This window comes from Nicotiana sylvestris, chromosome 12, assembly GCF_000393655.2.
Source record: "Nicotiana sylvestris chromosome 12, ASM39365v2, whole genome shotgun sequence".
In the NCBI taxonomy this organism is placed as follows: Eukaryota; Viridiplantae; Streptophyta; class Magnoliopsida; order Solanales; family Solanaceae; genus Nicotiana; species Nicotiana sylvestris.
This window is the reverse complement of record NC_091068.1, coordinates 109,901,247-109,922,842: the sequence shown is the minus strand read 5'-3', so window position 1 is coordinate 109,922,842 and position 21,596 is coordinate 109,901,247. Positions and strand designations below refer to the sequence as shown.

Here is a 21,596-nt window from a genome sequence, read left to right as displayed (position 1 = left end):
AACAATTCTCGGGGTAGGTATTAGTCACCACACCCTACTTTCGCAATCAGGATATGGCGTTGCACAGATTCATAGTGCATTTGTTTTTTTCTCCTAACAACACGTATAATCTCATTATAGGTAATTTATAAATTTGCACTTAGTATAGACCATTTTTTGTAATTATCTTTTAAATAACTGGCAATGAAAATTGTGAAGATTCAACAATTAGTTTGTACAACCAGTCTATAAAGTAAAATATATTTGCAACCTGAGCACGAAAACCTCTATACGCATATACTTGTTTAATAGAATATTTATTTTTATTACCAAAAAAAGTAAAATATATTTTACTTAAATTTATACAGGTTCATATTCAACTTCAAACATCTCAAACTTGAATTTCTCTAAGGTAATTTAATTTTTCAACTTCAACTTTAAATTTGCATTTACTCCCGCATGATCAAATCACTTTAGAGTCAATTAAATTCAGCTGTCTACATTAAAAATTTGATTGGTTCTTATATAATACGATACATTGATCTGTTATGTTATAGCTGTAATCATATTGATATAGAATTTTTTTTAAGCTGACTGCTTATAAATAAATGAATACATAACATGCATCTTTACGTGACGATTACTATTAAATTATTTAATTATTGCATATTTTTACATTAATTTATTAGTGAATTAGGTAAATTAATATAAATTGGAAAAATACCATGTATATATGAGTAAAGTTGTTACCTTTCTTATAAGAATTTTTATATTCTCATGCCAGATCTACCAACTTTTTGTACAACCCTTTCTATATAAACCAAATCACCTTCCGCTTCAAACTCGCGTCCTCCACTTTTCTTCTTCTTCATTCATTCTACAACCTAGAACCACCCTTCACCGGTTCCTACATTTTCCTGAAGGTACGCTTTGTCGTTCGTCCCCTTGTAATTCTGTTATTTAAACTCTCATTTCTTGTATTTCTGTTGCCATATTCCCCTTACAACACTTCATTTGAAGTTGGTTTCCTTTTTGTTTTTCTTTTCCCCCCCTCAAGATTCTGTTGTTGTTTCTTCGCCAATTGGTATGGATTTAGTGTTAATTCTTGAATCCCAATTTTTTTTTGGTGTGCTTGTTTAGTACTATGGTTATGTACCCATTTGATGTTATGTGTCATTTTTGCTCTCTGGCTCTTAATAGATTGCTATTATATACTACTCACTGTTTTTGTTTCTGGGGTGTGAATCTTTATGCATGGATATTGAGTTTTAGATCTGTGTTATTATGGGTAGAGGGGCCAGTCCATTATACACTGTGTTTTGACCTGTGCGCCACTGTCCCTCGGGATCTGTTTTAAAAGAAAAATATGGGGTGGTGAGGAATTGCAGATCTGTACCTTGTCTTTGTTGTCTCATTAGATCTGATATGAGGTGGGTATTGGGTGATTGTGAACCAATTTATTGCTTGATGTAACGCAGATCTGGTGTTCTGAGGTTCATATATATGATGAATAATTGCATTATTTAACTGAGTGTTTAATTTTTGTTTGGAACTAAGCATTGTGTACTTATTTTGCTTTTGTATCATTGTTTTAAGGTTTCATTCTCTGTTTGTTAGTTGTACTTGGAAAATGGACAAGCTCTGCTTTTTGTAATAGTGCACTTTCTAATTCTATACATTTAATACAACACGTGGCAATAGATTTTGGGTATATTTTTTCAACAGAATTTCTGAAAACAGTCTTTGTTTATGGAACATGATCAGTTTTTGGATGAAATTTTTAAACTTCAAGTTTTTTTCAAATAAAATGCATGTTCAAACCTAACTTCAACTTCCAAAAATTATTTTTCAACACAACTTCAAAGACTCTTTTTTCAAGTTTCAACAAAATTTATGTCCAAACGCGAGCTAAGTATTTTCGTTAACCATTAACTACACTTGATTTGGGTCAGCTATATGAATCCTTTATATCCACTCCACTCTAATAAAGGGTGTTTTGGTGGAACCTTTACCAAAAATAAATCTATTCAACGTGTGTGATCATTGGTTTAAATTCATGTCTGATTGAGTGTTTTTGGTGAAGCAGAAAAATGGCATCTCACATTGTTGGATACCCCCGTATGGGCCCAAAGAGAGAGCTCAAATTTGCTCTTGAGTCTTTCTGGGATGGAAAGAGCAGCGCTGAGGACTTGAAGAAGGTGTCTGCTGACCTCAGGTCATCCATCTGGAAACAGATGGCTGATGCTGGTATTAAGTACATTCCCAGCAACACCTTCTCTTACTATGATCAAGTGCTCGACACAACCGCAATGCTTGGTGCCGTCCCTTCTAGGTACAACTGGACCAGTGGTGAGATCGGGTTCGGCACTTACTTCTCCATGGCCAGAGGAAATGCCTCCGTCCCTGCTATGGAGATGACAAAGTGGTTTGACACCAACTAGTAAGTGACACATCAACTTTTTCTTTTCATCGGATATATGATTATCTTGTCCGTGTGCTGATTTATGGTTTTTCAATGTTTGATCCAGCCACTTCATTGTCCCTGAGTTGGGACCTGATGTTAACTTTTCTTATGCTTCTCACAAGGCAGTAGATGAGTACAAAGAGGCGAAGGGGGTATGTGATTCTTTTCTTATGTATACTTTTCATTTTACAATACATGTCTGATTCTTGAACTATTGGAAGGGGAATATAGTTAATGGATGTGATCATTCATCATCATGGACTTCACTTTTTGCTTTATGTGATTTTTGAAGAGAGCAGATACAAGCTCGGATTTGTGGTCTAGAAAGACGATTGTTCATTTCTTTTGTGTTTTCATTTTGTTTTGATGCATATTTATGTACAGCATTTACGTTGTCCTGTTAAATCTATGCTTATGCATGGAAATAAAAGATTAGATGATTGATTTATTGATCTTGATCTTGTTACTCACGCAGCTTGGAGTAGATACTGTTCCAGTACTTGTTGGTCCAGTTTCATACTTGTTGCTTTCCAAACCTGCTAAGGGTGTTGAGAAATCTTTCCCCCTGTTGTCACTTCTGGACAAAATCCTTCCAATTTACAAGTAAGTTTTTTTTTTCACGACCCGCTATATCTGAATGGACATACTCTAACTTAAAATTGTCAATGCAGGGAAGTTATTGCGGAGTTGAAGGCAGCTGGCGCTTCTTGGATTCAGCTTGACGAACCTACGCTTGTGTTGGATCTAGAGGCTCACAAATTGGAAGCATTCACCAAGGCCTATGCTGACCTAGAGTCATCTCTATCTGGCCTTAATGTTATCGTTGAGACCTACTTTGCTGACGTTCCTGCTGAGGCATTCAAAACCCTCACTGCTTTGAAAGGAGTTACCGGATTTGGCTTTGACTTGGTCCGTGGAACTCAGACCCTCGATTTAATCAAGGGTGGTTTCCCTTCCGGCAAGTACTTGTTTGCTGGAGTTGTTGACGGAAGGAACATTTGGGCTAATGATCTTGCTGCATCTCTTAACCTCCTGCAATCTCTTGAGGGCATTGTAGGAAAAGGTAATGTATTTCCTATCTCATCACTTGATAGTTGGTAGTGATTTTGTTGCAGGAAATGATCAATTTTTTCTTTCAATTATGCAGACAAGCTTGTTGTCTCTACATCTTGCTCCCTACTCCACACTGCTGTTGATCTAGTCAATGAGCCAAAGCTAGACGATGAAATCAAATCATGGCTCGCATTTGCTGCCCAAAAGGTTGTTGAAGTAAATGCTTTAGCCAAGGCATTGGCTGGTGCCAAGGATGAGGTATAGTTCGTTCTTAACTTAAAGGTCTTTAAAAAATCACTTCGGGAAATGAGTCTTTTTTACTTAATACTCTCGACAAAGTTTTTTGCATATCACGGCTAAATGTGTTCATTGTACTTTCAGGCATTTTTCTCTGCCAATGCTGCTGCTCAAGCTTCCAGAAAGTCCTCCCCAAGAGTGACAAATGAAGCTGTTCAAAAGGCTGTAAGTGTTGAACTGAAGGATCGTCTTCTCTTTCTAATGACTTGTATCATATTGTACTTACTACTTTTTACTCTTGTGATATCTCAGTCCGCTGCTCTTCAAGGATCTGACCACCACCGTGCTACAAATGTTAGTGCTAGACTTGATGCCCAACAAAAGAAACTTAACCTACCAATTCTGCCTACAACCACCATTGGATCCTTCCCTCAGACAGTGGAGCTTAGAAGAGTTCGTCGTGAATACAAGGCCAAGAAGTCAGTGTTATACTTGCTTTCTGCTTCTTACTGTTGGTGCTGTTGAACATCTCATCTCATAATTCATTTATTTATAGGATCTCCGAGGAGGAATATGTTAAAGCCATCAAGGAGGAAATCAAGAAGGTTGTCGATCTCCAAGAAGAGCTTGACATTGATGTCTTGGTTCACGGAGAGCCTGAGGTAGGACAATTACCTACTTAACTTACATGCATATGCATGTATTAGCATCTTTTCTGTCCATATACACACGCTCGCATGCGTAAATATGGATTGGTAAGTTTGAATGCTTGATGTATGCAGAGGAACGATATGGTTGAGTACTTTGGAGAGCAGCTATCTGGTTTTGCCTTCACTGCTAATGGATGGGTTCAATCGTATGGATCTCGATGTGTGAAGCCACCTATCATCTATGGTGATGTGAGCCGCCCAAAGCCAATGACTGTCTTCTGGTCCTCAGCTGCTCAGAATATGACCAAGAGGCCAATGAAGGGAATGCTTACCGGCCCTGTCACCATTCTCAACTGGTCTTTTGTCAGAAATGACCAGCCAAGGTAACTTCAATTTATACCCTCCTCCTAATTTGAGTTTTATACCTTCTCCGATTATGTTTATAATGTTTACCATCATTGCTTTTTCTAGGTTTGAGACCTGCTACCAGATTGCATTGGCCATTAAGGATGAAGTGGAGGATTTGGAGAAGGCAGGAATCACTGTGATCCAAATCGATGAAGCTGCTTTGAGAGAAGGCTTGCCTCTGAGGAAGTCTGAACACGCATTCTACTTGAATTGGGCTGTCCACTCCTTCAGAATCACCAACGTCGGCATCCAGGACACTACACAGGTTCTATTCTGATCTTGTTGTTTTAACTCCGGAACTTCGTTTAATCCGATACCTGCTTGTTAATGAGCTTATCTTTTGTGGCTTGCAGATCCACACCCACATGTGCTACTCCAACTTCAACGACATTATCCACTCCATCATCGACATGGATGCTGATGTGATCACCATTGAGAACTCACGTTCTGATGAGAAACTCCTCTCAGTTTTCAGGGAGGGAGTGAAGTACGGAGCTGGCATTGGTCCCGGTGTCTATGACATCCACTCTCCAAGAATACCATCCACAGAGGAGATAGCCGATAGAGTTAACAAGATGCTTGCAGTTCTTGACACCAACATCTTGTGGGTCAACCCCGACTGTGGTCTCAAGACTCGCAAGTATACCGAGGTGAAACCAGCCCTGCAAAACATGGTGTCTGCAGCCAAGTCCATCCGCACTCAGCTTGCCAGTGCCAAGTGAACTAGAGGATTCTTGAATCAACTATAACATGGTGTTCTTTGAACTTTAATGAGAAATTTCTCTGTTGATTTTAAATAATTGTGGTTGCGATGAAATATTATTGTGTAGGTTAGTCTGCCCTCTGGACCTTTTGCTGATTTTTTCGGAGCTATCCTTTTCTTGAAAATCATTTATCAACTATATTTGATGGTTTTTGGATTTCCTTATTACAATACCAGCAAGCGGATTGATGTATTTTGGAGAAGTAATCAGAGAAATCTTGTCAGTTTATGCTCACTTTTCTGTGTTCTTTTTTATTTTCAATACACCATGTGACCATATTTAAATCCATATTTAGAAAACAACTTTCAAAAGAGTTGCCATTCCAAATGTCAAATATCCTGCAAACCATCATTTACCTATAAGGATCAAAATCTAAGAAGCTTCATCTCTACACTCACCTTACATTCACAAAACATTTAAACCACAATTATTCAAAAAAAAAAAAGGATCCTTTCCCAAAATTGGGAGTGGTTAAGATCCTGGATGTGTTTGTTATTAACAGTATCTGTTTCCAAAAGAGTTTTCCTAGCAAACAACCAGTCAAACATGTGATAATCTCTAAGTTTTTAAGAATGTATTCTTTGAGGTCCTTTTTTAGGATAAAGATAAAAACACAAGAACAAAACAGTATCAACACCAGCTTCATGCACGAAGCAATCCCGTATTCACATAAGGTCCGGGGAAAGATTACACTTTAAGAGATTATGTTGTAGGTAGTCTATTACGACGCAACCATGTAGACAAATATAAGTAAAATAGAATGGTAATGTACTCCACTCGCTGAAAAAAATAGTGTTTCATAGCAAGCATACGCTCCACAATTTAAGAGTATGGAGACATATTATTTCCAATATGAGTGACCCTATAGCTTAAAACATGATAAACTATGGTCATATTTGTATTCTCTTTTTTTTGCGCTTTAATTTTGGGTATGATAAAATTCCTTATAAAAGCTAACAATCTACTCCGTCCTGTTCCAAATAATAATCGTTTTAGCAAACTGAATTTGTTTCGAAATATTTGGCGTTTTAGAAAAATAATATATATATATATATATATATATATATATATGTTATTTTTTTTTATTAGCCTTACTACTCCAATTAGTCGAGTGTTAATAAGATGAAACATTTAAGAGAAAAAAATAACGATAATTTAGAAAACTTATCTTATAATTAAAGCCATTAAAATTCTTTTAACGAGCAAAAATCATAAAAGACAAATAATATGGAATAGAGGAAATATCTACCTACAATACTAAGGTTTTCTTCTCCCTTTTTCTTCTTTGAACTTTACGAGAATAATTAGTGGAATATTTGCCAGGCTAACTCATTGGAGTTCACGTACTTAGAATTCAAATTAATCAATCACTTTGTTATCCTCGGATCTCGCTAAGCTTTCTTGTTAAGTTAAGCTATAAATTGCCATATACCAATTTTTCTTTTTTCAACTCACCCTTAAAGTTTTCTATTTTAGTAAGCTCCTAAGAAGAATTTTACATGGCTTCCAAGATTTTGTGTTTAATCATAATGATTGCAGGATTTCTGCCTGCAATCACAATGGCAACTGAGTATTGGGTAGGGGGTGACAAAGGCTGGACCCTTGATGTTGATTATCAAGCTTGGGCCAAGGACAAAACTTTCAAAGTTGGAGATACCTTAGGTATGACAGATTTAAGTTATATATTGGTAATGTAAATTATTTTAGTTGCATCATACTTTCTTAGACATATGAAACATGTATTCTTTCACTTTCTCAATTCATTACTTCACGCTGTTCATTTAAATGTCGTTTTAGCTAAGTAATACTATTACTCATTTTTAGAAGAGATAAAAGGGAAATTTAGTCAAATAAACCTTAAAACATAATGCTATTAAATGATTTTCTGTAGGGCCACTAAAATGGACTTGATCCGTGAGCCAGCCAACTCAGTCTGCTTATTAGGTGGAGTTGGGCCAAATATTTTAGCTCATTTTGAAGGGGAAAAATACATTAGAAATAGCATGATTTATAAATGGTAATCGAAAAATAGCTATAATTTTAAAAGTAATTAAAATTTAGTCATTTTTTCATATACAGATAAAATCTGAAGAAAAACACCTTTAAAAATCCTGAAAAATTCCAGCATAATATGCTTGAGTTCGAATTTTTTTACATATGAATTCCAGTATAAAGTGCTAGAATTTCATAATGTGCAGGAGTTCCAACATAATATGCTATAAGTTTATACGCAGAAGCTCCATAATCCAACATATTATGCTGGAACTTTTCGTGTTTCAGCGAGGTATTTTTGTCGAGATTTTATCTCGGCATAAAATAGTACTCCCTCCGTTTCAAAAAGATTATCTTAGTTTATCCTGGCACAAACTTTAATAAAGAAGGGAAGACTTTTGAGATACGTGACCTTAAATAAGCCATAACATTTGTGTGGTTGTAAAACTTTTGAAACTTGTGGTCGGAAACCTGTCATATCATTGAAAGATGACAATCTTTTTCAAACAGACTAATAAGGAAATATTATCAATCTTTTTGAAACAGAGGGACTAGCTATTTTTCAATGACTTTGCAATGCTGGCTATTTTTCGATTACCAATCCGAAAACTGGCTAGCCGTATTGTTTTCACCAATTTGAAAAATGGGTGTGCCACAAAACTTAAATGACATTTAAAATGGACCGGAGGTCATATTAAAACAAACAAGTTGTTACCAGTTAAACGGTGGCTATTACTTAAAACATTTTCCTGTCTTCTTTTCATTTGATGCAGTGTTTAAGTATACCAAAGGGCATCATAATGTGTTCAAAGTGAACCAAACAGCTTTCCAAAGTTGCACAGCTCCTCCACCAAGTGAAGCTTTAACTACTGGCCATGATGTGATAACATTGGCTAAGCCTGGTAAAAAATGGTACATTTGTGGTGTTCCAACACATTGCTCTGACCATAACCAAAAGCTTGTCATCACCGTCGAAGATGGAGCTCCGGCACCGGCACCCGCCGCTCCGGCACCGTCAGCTGAGTATTGGGTAGGGGGTGATAAAGGCTGGACCAATGATGTTGATTATCAAGCTTGGGCCAAAGACAAAACTTTCAAAGTTGGAGACACCTTAGGTATGCCATATATAACCATTCTATTATTCTTATGAAGTGGTCTAGAAAGAAAATAAAGTTAATGTTCTTAAGGATTAACGTTTTGTTTACTAATATAAAAGTGGATCCTATATTACAATTTTGTATATGGTCTCTGGTCTCAAATATTAGTCGTTTATGTAAATATTTGTCGTATTAGAATAACAAGAAGTCTTTTTTACTTTTTTCCCGATCTACTCTTATTGCTGTGTTAATTTAGTGAGATACTTAAGGAGAGATAAATAGTAATCTAGACAAATACTCTTATGATTAAAAGTATTCCCTCTTTTCCAATTTTTGTGAACCTATTTACTTTTTGGTTCGTTCAAATAAAAATGACCCTTTCTAAATTTGATAACAATTTAGCTTAAACTTACAATTATACCCTTAGTGAAAAGCTTTTATAACCACATAAATACTCTGGACCCCTTCTTGACTTGTTTTGGACCACAAATTCCAAAAGTCTTTATTTTTTCTTAAACTCCGTGCCCAGTCAAACAAGTTCACATAAATTGAAACGGAGGGAGTATTAAATATCTTTCCCGAGTAATATGCAAAAGCCTTAAAAGATAGATGGCATGAATCAAAAGTAGTAAAGGACTATCAAAACCTTTGTGGAGTATCGGAAGTAACTCCTCTTTTCTTGACTTAGTGTAATTTCTCTGTTCTATTTCTCTTCATTAATCAATAGGAAGAATGTAATTTTCACTTCTTTTCTTCTTTCTTTTCCTTTTCTCAATTGGTTAATAGAAATGAGGAATTATTATTTATTATATGGCTTAAGGAAGCTATTTAACTAGTTAAATGATGTAACTATTACTTGAACTATTTTCTATTTTTTTCTTCGTCTTTGATGCAGTTTTTAAGTATACCAAAGGGCATCATAATGTGTTCAAAGTGAACCAAACTGCTTTCCAAAGCTGCATAGCTCCTCCACCAAGTGAAGGATTAACTACTGGTCATGATGTGCTCACATTGGCTAAGCCCGGAAAAAAATGGTACATTTGTGGTTTTCCAACACATTGCTCCGACCATAACCAAAAGCTTGTCATCACCGTGGAAGGTGGAGCTCCGGCACCGGAAGCTCCCGTTCCGGGACCGGCACCAAAGAAGGATGACTCAAACAACTCATACAAGGTTACTACATCTGCATACAAGATTTTTGTTGGGGGTGTGGTTTTAATTTGGACAATTCTAACATTAGTTTGATCTAAGTTGAATGGCCTTTGGATACTACATTTGTGTTGGAACACAAAACCTGCCTTCATCTAGGCAGGAATAAATGAATAATTGGTAACTTTTGGGTAAAGATTGTATTTTGTGAGGACGGGAGGGTCCTAATAATATAAGTCATTGATTGGCTTTTAACAACGTTTCAACATGTATGTTTACTTGGAATAAAAACTCTGATTCCATCACGTTGGATCTTTTTTTCTGTGTCTTTCATTTAGTTTTTCTACGTGTATTTATAATTGTCAGCATCTTTCCTTTACTATTTTTGGTCCAAGGGAAGAGAGGAAGTTATTGCTTATCTAATGTTATTTGGTTCGATTGGAAACAGAATAGATGAGTAACTTTTAGAAGGTATCTGTTAACCATATAACAAAAGAAGAATTATTTTAAGGAAAGAACCCTCTCGCTAACCACTTTCTTTCAATGTCTTAACACATGAAGTTATTAGAAGATACTGTTGAGCCACCTACAAATATCTTAGGTGATTTGAGACTCGAAGAAAAAGATCAATTAGCAAAGACATATCATCGCCAATATGAAGTTTTTGTTCATAACTAAAAACAGAGGAAAACTTTCAGTTTCTTATATCAACAACAAATGCTCATTCTCCTCTACTGCGGTTTCTAATGTTTCAGCCCTGCAAGTTCAAGCAGATATTTTATAACTCATCGCTTTACCAAAGGAAATACCCATTTAATTAAATTCCAGTAATTCAAGTAACTGACAGCAGCAAAACTCAATAAATAGTGATACATTGATACACATCAATCCAAGTATTGTTCCAGATGACAAATTTAACCAACAAACAATGACTTATTAAGTTGCAAATGAACGGGTAATATTCATGTGAAACTGTACCCCCATCCTACGGCTTTGGAAGGGCATAGGAGATATGACAAGTTCCACGGAGAATGGCCTCACAATTACTGTAACACCCATCCTACGACTGGGTTCAGGCCTTCTTAACCAAAAACTCATAGTTATCAACAAATGGTCGTGCAAATCAAATTCACAGATGAGCATGGAGAACACGTCATCTCAAATATGGCTAAATTACCAAAATATTAAAACAACACTGTCATGGACTCTGGATTTTTGGTTTTGAGAGACGCATTCAGAAATCCACATTAAGTTCCTGATCTCCTGCTCTCTCAGCCTTACATATGCAAAAAATACACCATAGTGGAACTGCAATGAAAAGAAAAGAAAATATCAATCAAGCAGATGGATTGTCCTTCTGCTTCTGCTCCCTATCACTTTCTTGGAGGAACATTTTGGGGTGGGGAAATTTTGAGGTTGTCCTGTACAAGTAAGAGACATTAACAGTATAGGATTTTTATACAGAGAGCTCAAATGAACAAACCTGTTGTTCAAAAGCTAAGCAGAGGCGTTTGACTTCCTCTTCATAGAAAGCTTTGTCGAGCATCTGGCTCTCCCCATATGCCAACTTAGCAAAGATGGATTGGTAAGGAGGGTACTTTTCCATAACACCACGGACCTACAACAGGTAGTAAGAGGACACTTAGAAGACACGAAAAATATTACTCTCTGTTTCAATTTATGTGACGTAGTTTGACACGGCATGAAGTTTAAGAAAAAAAAAGGATGATTTTGAAACTTGTGGTCTTAAACATACCATATAATAATTGTTTTGCTATAAGACATTTGAAATTTTTTAACTTAAATGGTTTCCAAATCAAAAATGTGTTATTCCTTTTGGAGTGGACTAATAAGAAAAATGCGTCACATAAATTGAAACGGCGCAATAGCTTGTATCCTTTACTCGACAAACAAAATTCTGTATTTGTTTTCTCCCCTCTTCTTCTTATCTCTCCGCTCCCTTCAAATAGTATTTAAACCTTCCACCATTGCCACCATTGCACTCCCCCCTCACAAAAAAGAATAGGGAAAGGATTTCTTGCCCACTTCCCGGCACTATATGATGCTTCAGTCTTCTCCTTTTAAAGGGCAAGGTGGGGGAAGGAGAACTGCATGCGATGTAGCACCCCAACAAGACTACTGAATCATAGTATCTAGCTAACTATTATTTAACCAACGCAAGAATATTTCACCGGCATAAAAGCAGCGACAAGAAGAATAAAGGAAAGATGCTCATACAATACCTGATCTATGTCTTCGCATATGGCAAGTTCCTCATGACCGTATGGATAACTATTTAACATAGACAGTGTCAGAAAGAGATGTTACGCAGCATATGCCATCAAGAACATAAAAGACTGAGCTACATGAACTTACAGTAAGCCAAAATTAGAGTACAACTTCCTGCGGTCATCACGTGTTAGCTCAGTGCCGATGCTGCAAATGAAAAATGTTTGTTAATAGTAGAAACATTATGACAAGGTCCATGATAAACGTTGTCCAGCAAGATTATAAGAAATTCTGAAACAGTGACATGCCTGTTTATGGTAATATTAACTGCTCTTCTATCGGCCTCAAAAGCAAGCAAATCAGACATGATCTCTGCAGTAGCACCACCTAGTTTCTATTTGCAAAATTTTCATATTAGACAAGTGAAACGAGTGCTAAATTTATTAAAATGAAGAGTAGGAAAATATGATAGAAATTGTACAACAGATTGTACCTGGCAAAATCTATAGAAATCTTCAAGGTACGCCTTGTATAATGTGTTTCTCATAATCTCAATGTTCATGTCATCCAAGTCCTGCTCAAAAGTAAGTCTCATATATGAGAGGATATGTTCATACATGGAAGAAAACAGACTGATAAAAGCAACTGATGCATGATGAAAGATACTCTGAAATTACGAACCAATTCTACTTGGAATGCACAAAAACGGATAAGATAACTATCATCCTCAAAACTGCAAGCAATCAGTGACAAAATACTAGGGCCCTGTAATGCGGGAAGAGGATACTTGTTAACTACATATGAAGTGCATGGAGCTACAACCAATTACTCGATATTGATTCTTCAAAGGGACAGCATGAAATGAAAAGGTCGATACTCAAGAAAACTAAGGGGTCGTTTGGTACAAGGGATAAGGATAATAATCCCGGGATAGAATTTGGAACTAACTTTATCCCATGTTTGGTTTGGGTATTAGCTAATCCTGGGACAACTTTTACACTAAAATAGTAGGATTAGTTATCTCATATAAAAGGTGGGATAACTAATCCCATGGGATATCCCACTACCTGGGATATTTTAGGATATCCCACCATTGTACCAAACGACCCCTAAAAGCATATGCAACCTTTTATTATTTGGAAACGGCAATAGGTAGTTTCTGATTACCATATCAAAGTTAAAAGAAAAGGGTGAAACATTTGATACCTCGGAAGTAATGCACTCAGAGAAGTATGGGGCCAAGGGTGTGTCAACAAGCACCAGCCTGTATAGCTCCCTCATATTCTGGGCAACTGCCAGAGAAGCAATGCTGCAAAATATTAAAATGGTTAATACATATTTCATTTAGCTATAAAAATCCAAGGCATGCATCTGGAACAATACCTGTCAAACATGCCCAAAGGATGGCATTTCTCCAACAATTCTTGGACATCTCTCTCATGCAAAGTTCCGGTGACAATTAAGACAACATTATCAATCATGTGACCATATCTGAACCATGTGAAGGAACACCACAATTTAGATTCAATCACATTGCAGAAGTGGAGCTATGTTAATGAGCTTTAGATAATGAAGTTAATGAGCTATGTTTCAAATCGAATTAAACTTTCCAAGTCTATCATCTTCTCTGACTGTCTTTCCAACAACATAAGATAACTTGCAGAAATGGGAGAAGATATGGTGTAATAGGTATTCTAAAGGAACATTCTCTACTGCTCATAACATTCTCTAAAGAAATGGGGCATCTTGGGTAATGCTAACTGCTAACAACTGCAAGACTGCTAAACTATCTGGAGAGGCTGCCTAATCTGCATTAATGTTAGGGAACTTTAGGACATAACTCCTTTCTGCATCTCTTGGAAGCTCTGGGAAGAAAGGAATAGAATATGCTTCAAAGGGGTTAAGAACAAAGCTGGAAAGATAGACGCATTATAACTTTATTTGTTTATTTGTGAAATAAAAATAACGTATATAGTATCGTATTAATATCTTTAAGCTCTTTAGAGCTGTAACTACTTGTAAGGATGCGTAACACCCACGTTGCTATTTACGACTAAAATGCTTATTAAGGAAGTAATAGTTGATCTTTCTTAAAGAGCAGCACCAATTTGGTATTGTTTCATCTTTTTCTTAATACAAAATTTTTGATGCATTTTCCTGAAAAATACAGGTAAAAGTTAAGGGTATGAGACTAACTAAGTATGTGATATACAGCCATACAGCCTAATGCAACATAATAAACCCTATGTTAATGGAATAGTACAAATGAGTTCTCAGTTCTATTATACAAAAGGTGCCCTTTAATGTAAAAAGGTAAAATTTCAAATATCATGCTTTGCAGGATAACTTGTCATCGTATTTCTCTAAGATAATTCACCATGCACACAAAAATAGAAAAGTGGTATATAGATAAAGAGACAATTTTTCCCAGCAACACAAATAATATGTACCTGATGTACTCCAGAAAGGATGACAAGGGCTCGGTGGCTTGGCAGAGCATGTGGTTAAACTCATCGACAAGTTTAAGAGTGCACTTCTCCACAATCGTAGTTGTATGTAAAGGGGAAGGCTCTGCAAATTGCAAAAGGCCAGCAAAACTAGAATAATTTAAAGTGTCAAAGTGCTCTCTGTTGAGCATTGCACAAGAGCGGTGTGCTTTGAAAAATTCCTAAAATATTGGCATTTAAGCAACTGCCTAGTATAAGCTGCTTAGAATTCCTCCTGCCTATCCAGATCCAGCATATTCTGGAATCTAGACATTTTGAAGACAAAATCACCTTGAGGAATGATTTCAGGCTATTGGCTTCCATTTCACAATATTATATTACAACATTGGGTAAGAGGAACATTTTACCCACAAGGTTTAAGGAAATTCAATTAGTACAGAAAACATATACTCCCTTCGTCCCAAAAAAAGGATGATACTTTCTGGAGTTTGAGAGTCAACCTTCTTAACTTTGACCATGAATTCAGACACGGAATCAATAAAAAATTTAAAATAAAATTTACCACATTTTTGGAAACTACATAAAAAGTACTATAAATCACAATAATTAACAATTCAAAGTATTTAAAAGGTATATGAAAAATCGTGGTCAAAGAACAACTTGTTTGACTCTTGAAATCATGGTCAAAGAACAACTTCTTAACTTTGACCATGAATTCAGACACGGAATCAATAAAAAATTTAAAATAAAATTTACCACATTTTTGGAAACTACATAAAAAGTACTATAAATCACAATAATTAACAATTCAAAGTATTTAAAAGGTATATGAAAAATCATGGTCAAAGAACAACTTGTTTGACTCTTGAAATCATGGTCAAAGAACAACTTCTTAACTTTGACCATGAATTTAGACACGGAATCAATAAAAAATTTAAAATAAAATTTACCACATTTTTGGAAACTACATAAAAAGTACTATAAATCACAATAATTAACAATTCAAAGTATTTAAAAGGTATATGAAAAATCATGGTCACAGAACAACTTGTTTGACTCTGAAAAGTATCATAATTTTGGGAACAGAGGGAGTAGGATAAAGTGAGCCAGTCAAAACAATAAAACAAATTGATATCCCGAAACACTGAGAAACTTACAATACAAGCGCTTGCTTCATCTCAAATGCTTATCACCTAATTTTTTTTGAGATTCTTCTCTCAACTACTATACTGCCCCCAAAGGAAAAATTGAATAATGGAGTACAAAAGAACGTTCCCTTGGTCAAAAGAGAATAACAGTCTAATTTGGCAAGTACTCCAACTAATATTTCTATATCTATTCCAAATCCAATATCATAGGAAACAAGCTCCAAGTCATACCACTTTCTACAGAGAAAAATCAATTATTGTATGGAACAAGTTTATCTCATATTTGATCCACTAAATTTCTAAGCACAGGACAACAAATTTTTTTGAAGCAAGTTGATCTTTTCAAATAGGAGATTCAGTCTTCACTTTATTTGACATCGAATAACTCATCTAGTGAGCATCACTGCATCAGGTAGCTTGTCTTTGGGGTAGATTATGAATTAGGGTTTTGTGGAGCAGCTCTAAAGCAAGGATAATAGTGTTCCATGATCATAATACACAACAGCACTGCACTAAAAGCAAGAATTAGATTCTTATTGCAACATCGGTGGCCAAACTAAACCCTTCCTAAATGCATCAATTAACTCAATCCCTTTCCTCATAAAACTAATTTCGCTTCAATTCCCAACTAACGGAAAACCTCGCATCATATATGCCTTTCACATTGTCAACTAATCCCAGATAAAAGGTGAATGTTGTACTAGGTTGACAGCCAGCGTAAAACTAGTAATTCAAAGTCAAATTACGATGAATCCTCATAATAATGAAGATTTTCATGTCAAGGTACTGATAAATGCGAGATTTCGAGAACCTCTAGTGCCATAAACCCCTAATTTGACTTAAATGACCAACTAGTGAGTATTGGATGAATATAGAGAATTCAAATACTTCCATAAGACAAAACAAACTACCTCATATCTTTTATAACAAATCGACGTCAAACTTCAAATTTATAAGATATCCACTATACATAAATCAATTGGTTGCATTAGACCAGCTATACGTTGTGCATTATCAACGTCTTCTACATAAGGTAAACAACTTTCAAGCCAATTCCAAAACTACAAAATCAAACTACCTCACTACCTTTTACATACAAATCGGAGTCAAAATTCAATTAATTTACGATCAGATGCAATGAAGTTACGAAAATTAAGAGGAAGAAATTCTTACCGTTTTGGAGAAAAGGACCGTATTCAGTAGCGGAGAGGTGCATTTTGATATCATCTAGGGTTTCGCATTGGCAGAGGTTGTTATAATCGGCGGCGGTGAGAAGGCCAGATCGATGACCTCTGACGATGGCTTCCAAATAGCCACTGTGAATGTTGAAGGTAAACGCTTCGAATCCGTACATATTTGTGCTGCTTTAGTAGAATGAATCTCCCAGGAAAATTGGAAGATCCAGAATACAGATCTGAAGCGGAAATTGGAGATATTTTCTACAGATCAATGATGCAGAGAAGATGCTGGATAGAATTATAAGGTGTTTTGTGTATAGTGGTGGGTGGGTTGCGGTAACGAACAAAGAAGATCGATCAACTTCTGAGCCTATCTCACGTGTTCCGTTGACAAAACGACATGTATGTGTATATTCTTTTTTTTTTTCCTTTTCCTTTTTTCTTCCTTACTAGTGTTATGGTTGTATAATTTGACAGAATATTAATCTTATAAAATTATAATTTAATATATTATATTTTTTAATAAATTTTAGTTGTTATTTAATTATTTAATATAGTGTGTAGAAATATAATAAAATAGATACACATTATATAATACTTAAAAATTATTTGTTCCTTATTTATTCTTTATTAAATTAGCAAGTATTTAGTACTATACATTTATTAATGTAATTTTTTATTAACTTGTCAATTGGCTTAATATTTTGTCACTACTTCTTTTTTAATATAACATAGATATATATTTTCTTACTCTGAAAATATTTTTATTTTTTTAAAACTGATATTATATTGTTCAAAATTCTTCATTGGTCTAAATTTATCAATAATGTTTTGAAGAATTAACCCAAATAGCCGCCTACCTAATCTCTTAAACTAAAAATAGCTGGAGGATGTATAACATATACATAATTTATGTATATAATATATATATATATATATATATATATATATATATATATAACTATGTTTAATCAATGTATACCGGCTAGAAAAAGTAAATATTGATTTTTGTTGGCTATTCGTGTAACAATGAGTGTTATTTATTTATCTTTTATTTTTTAATTAATTCAAAATATAAATATCCTACAATTATCTTTATCCCCCTCTTTTCGTACATTCTTTTCTACTGTAATATTCGATTAGTTTTTCATTTGTAGTTTATTGAAAATTTAAATAATGTAATATTCTTTTACTAAATTATAATTTTGAATTAATAAAAAAATATAAAGAGATAAGCCTTTTATTATTTTTATTAAAAACCTATCAATTTTTTTAATGATTATTAATTTATGTTATATATATAACATGCTTATCTTATATATAATATCCTAACAGTATCTTTATATTTTTGTATTTTTCATTATAAAGTTAATGGTTCTATTTAATAATTACTATTTCCTACATGAGAAATTTAATTAGTATATACATTTTTTACGCTATCTCTTGAAATTTATTTCCTTTTTGTTTCTTGCTTATCTAATTGTATTATCCATCATTTAATATAATTAAATTGTCATATGAATTTTAATAATATATCAGTTTAATATAATATAATGAATATAATTTTGTATTACTCTTGAAATTTAACTTGACTTTATCCTGTATGACTTTCTCATAACTATTTTGATATTTAAATTTATCAATAATTTAATTACTTAATTTTATCAAATAAATTTAGAGTGTGGATAGAAGCACATTATATCTATTATATTGTTTATACATTAGTTTTTGTTCTATAATATTTAGATTTTTTAAATCTATTGTTCTACTAATAATTATAATAATTATTATTTTTGTATTATTTTCAATACGAAATTAAATTGAATTATTCTTCCCGTTTGTACTTAATATGAAAGTTTAATTTTTTATTAATATTACTACATAAGAAATTGAATTATATCTTTATATATTTTATTTATTTCTTGAAATTATTGTTTATGTTTTTGTCTTTAGTTTTATCTTATCCATATAACATATAGCATAACCATATGAATTATTATTAAAAAACTTTCTCATCTCAAAAAATAAATTAGTCTATTATTTTATATATCTCTACATTGGAGTTATGTATTTATATTTTTTCTTTTTATATAATAGTTTTGTCACGACCCAAAACCCGAGCCGTCGTGATGACGCCTATCGCAGAACTAGGCCATGTAATCATCCGGTCGGTCGTTTCATGAGTTACCGCTCCGTTTCCCTCATTTCTGCTTTTTATTATCTTATTCAGTTGTATTATATGTTATCGGGTTGGTTGGCTCGGGTTCGTCGAAGTTTTGGTAAGGTTTGAGACACTTAGTCTCTTTTGAGTAAGCTTAAGTTGGAAAAATCAACCGGATGTTGAATTATGTGAAAAAGGGCTCGATGTGAATTCCGATGGTTCAGATAGCTTAGGGAGGTGATTTGGGACTTAGGAGCGTGACCAGAATGTGTTTTGGAGGTCTGGAGTAGATTTAGGCCTGAATTGGCCAAATTGGAATTTTGACATTTTCTGGTTGGTAGTTGAGATTTTGATATAGGGGTCGGAATGGAATTTCAAAAGTTGGAGTAGGTCCACTGTGTCATTTGTGATGTGTGTGCAAAATTTTAGGTCATTCGGACAAGGTTTGATAGACTTTTTGATCGAAAGCGAAATTTGGAAGTTTTTAGAATTCTTAGGCTTGAATCTGATGTCAATTTGGTGTTTTGATATTGTTTTGAGCGTTCCGAAGATTGGAACAAGTTTGAATGATGTTATGGGATATGTTGGCACGTGTGGTTGAGGTCCCGAGGGTCTCGGGTGAGTTTCGGGTGGTTGAACGGATCATTTCATGTTGGAAAAAGTTAGAGAAAACTCTGCTATTGGTGTTGCAGGCGTTTGGCCTTCGCGTTCGCGAGTGGTCCCTCGCGTTCATGAAGGGTTAGGATGAGAGGCAAGAGGTTTGGCCTTCGCGTTTGCGATAAGGGTCCCGCGTTCACGAAGGGTTGGGGTCAGTGTGCTTCGCGTTCGCGAGCTGGTAGTCGCGTTCGCGATGGGTTGAGAAGCTAAGGCTTCGCGTTCGCGTACAGGGTGTCGCGTTCGCGTACAAGGTGTCGTGTTCGCGATGAAGGAATAAGTGGTCAACGGAATTTTGTTCTTCGTAAATGCGAGGTGTTGACTGCGTTCGCGAAGAAGGAACGTGAATAGCTGGGCAGAATGTTTAGAAGACCATTTCCGCAATTTTGGGTCTAAGTTTCACCATTGTTGAGCGATTTTGGAGCTTTTTGAGGAGGATTGAAGAGGGAATCAAGGAGAAACACTTGGAGGTAAGATTTATGGAGTTAATACTATATCCTAATGTGCTTTCTACCTAAAACATGGAATTTGTGGAATCTAAAGCCTAAAATTGGAAGTTAGGGCTTGAAAATTAGAGACCTAAATCTAGGGATATGAGGGGTCATTTATGGTCAGATTTTGGTATTCTTGATATGTATGAACTCGTAAGAGTGTAAGGATTCTAGTTTTGTAATTTTTGTCGGAATCCGAGATGTGAGCCCGGGGGTCGGGTTTGGCCAGTTTTGAGATTTTGATGTAAATTGGTTAATTTCGAATGGGCTTTGTTCCCTTAGCATATTTTGATGGTATAAATATGTTTTTGGATAGATTTGGAGAATCCAGAGGCCGATTAGAGGGGCAAAGGCATCGTAGTCTAGAGTTTAGACTGGATAGAGGTAAGTAATGATTGTAAATGCTGTCATGAGGGTATGAAATCCCAGATTTCATATCGTTGTGCTACTTTGAGGTGACGCACACGCTAGATGACGAGTGTGGGGTCGTGCACCATTGGGGATTGTAACTTAGTCTGTCCTATATGACTATTAAACTGCGTATTTGATTAAAAATTGTTTGTTATCATTGTATTTTGGAAAGTATTATCATGTTTTGGGTTGAATGCCATATTTGAGCCTCGTGCCAACAGTTTTGGACCCTTAGGGGATTTTTACTACTATTCCTCACCGTTTTGACTTCATATTTGTACTTAGTCATGCAGTATTCTACTGTTTTCATAACTCAACCATATTTACTCCGTTTTGACATTTTAAATGATATTTTGGGTTGAGCATCATGTTTTACTATGCACGAGTGGCTTGAGAGATTTTCTGACTAAGTAAGGCCGAGGGCCTGTGTTGTGAAGATATTATGGGATCGGGCTGCGCGCCGCAGCGGTATTGTACTGATTCATGATTATGAGGCCGATGGCCTGATTTGTTATGCCACGAGGTAGCTTGTTATGAGGCTGAGGGCCAGTTTGATTATGCCACGAGATGACTTGATATAGCGCTGGGGCTGTAGGATCCCCTCCGAAGTCTGTACACCCCCAGTGAGCGCGGGTACCCAGTGTGAGATGTGATATTGCCCGAGGGGCTGTTGGTGTTTCATGTTATTGTCCGAAGGGCTGATACGAGTGATTGTGAGATAGGCCGAGGGGCTGGTTCTATTGGTATTTTGCCCGAGGGGCTGATTTATGTTTTTATCCTTATCTCCCTGTTTTCATCACTCGTTTGAACTACTAAAAGATGTTTTTAAAGAGCTTTTCTTACTGAACTAAGGTATATTTACGAGCTTTTACTGTTTTATTGCATTGTTCTGGTTTCATACTGTTTTGTCGTAGCATTATGCTGTGTTTTACATGTTTTTTTATCGCTCAACTGCCTTTACTTTTATTACTTACTGAGTTGGCATACTCACATTACTCCCTGCAGCTTGTGTGCAGATCCAGGAGTCTCGGGTCATGCTAGCGAGTGCTGATTTGCTTTCCAGCAGGCAAGTTCGAAGTTGACT

At 35.4% G+C, this 21,596-nt stretch overlaps 3 protein-coding genes across 5 annotated transcripts; 2 read left to right on the top strand and 1 right to left on the bottom strand.

Annotated features, from left to right (window-relative positions):
- The first annotated feature begins 797 nt into the window (after window positions 1–797).
- Window positions 798–5,789, top strand: LOC104237549 (5-methyltetrahydropteroyltriglutamate--homocysteine methyltransferase-like). 2 transcript variants are annotated; one of them, XM_009791718.1, is made up of 12 exons: window positions 798–902; window positions 2,066–2,419; window positions 2,508–2,595; window positions 2,919–3,046; window positions 3,115–3,506; window positions 3,591–3,754; window positions 3,878–3,958; window positions 4,046–4,212; window positions 4,290–4,395; window positions 4,516–4,766; window positions 4,855–5,056; window positions 5,145–5,789. In XM_009791718.1, exons 2-12 carry the CDS (start codon window positions 2,070–2,072, stop codon window positions 5,511–5,513), a joined length of 2,298 nt encoding a protein of 765 aa, XP_009790020.1. In that variant the 5' UTR covers window positions 798–902; window positions 2,066–2,069; the 3' UTR covers window positions 5,514–5,789. The 2 variants fall into 2 exon arrangements, with proteins under 2 accessions (XP_009790020.1, XP_009790021.1); XM_009791719.2 differs by lacking the exon at window positions 798–902 and adding an exon at window positions 974–1,063.
- A 1,265-nt stretch (window positions 5,790–7,054) lies between these two features.
- Window positions 7,055–10,008, top strand: LOC104237548 (blue copper protein-like). The gene is made up of 3 exons (XM_009791717.2): window positions 7,055–7,217; window positions 8,321–8,662; window positions 9,540–10,008. Exons 1-3 carry the CDS (start codon window positions 7,055–7,057, stop codon window positions 9,887–9,889), a joined length of 855 nt encoding a protein of 284 aa, XP_009790019.1. The 3' UTR covers window positions 9,890–10,008.
- Window positions 10,009–10,649: 641 nt separating this feature from the next.
- LOC104237547 (V-type proton ATPase subunit d2-like) lies at window positions 10,650–17,218 on the bottom strand. 2 transcript variants are annotated; one of them, XM_009791715.2, is made up of 11 exons: window positions 16,791–17,161; window positions 14,473–14,593; window positions 13,406–13,513; window positions 13,229–13,331; window positions 12,704–12,787; window positions 12,516–12,596; window positions 12,331–12,416; window positions 12,170–12,229; window positions 12,037–12,085; window positions 11,277–11,411; window positions 10,650–11,101 (listed from the first exon to the last, which is right to left on the bottom strand). In XM_009791715.2, exons 1-11 carry the CDS (start codon window positions 16,969–16,971, stop codon window positions 10,967–10,969), a joined length of 1,143 nt encoding a protein of 380 aa, XP_009790017.1. In that variant the 5' UTR covers window positions 16,972–17,161; the 3' UTR covers window positions 10,650–10,966. The 2 variants fall into 2 exon arrangements, with proteins under 2 accessions (XP_009790017.1, XP_009790018.1); XM_009791716.2 differs by lacking the exon at window positions 12,704–12,787 and having other exon boundaries at window positions 16,791–17,218.
- Window positions 17,219–21,596: the final 4,378 nt, after the last annotated feature.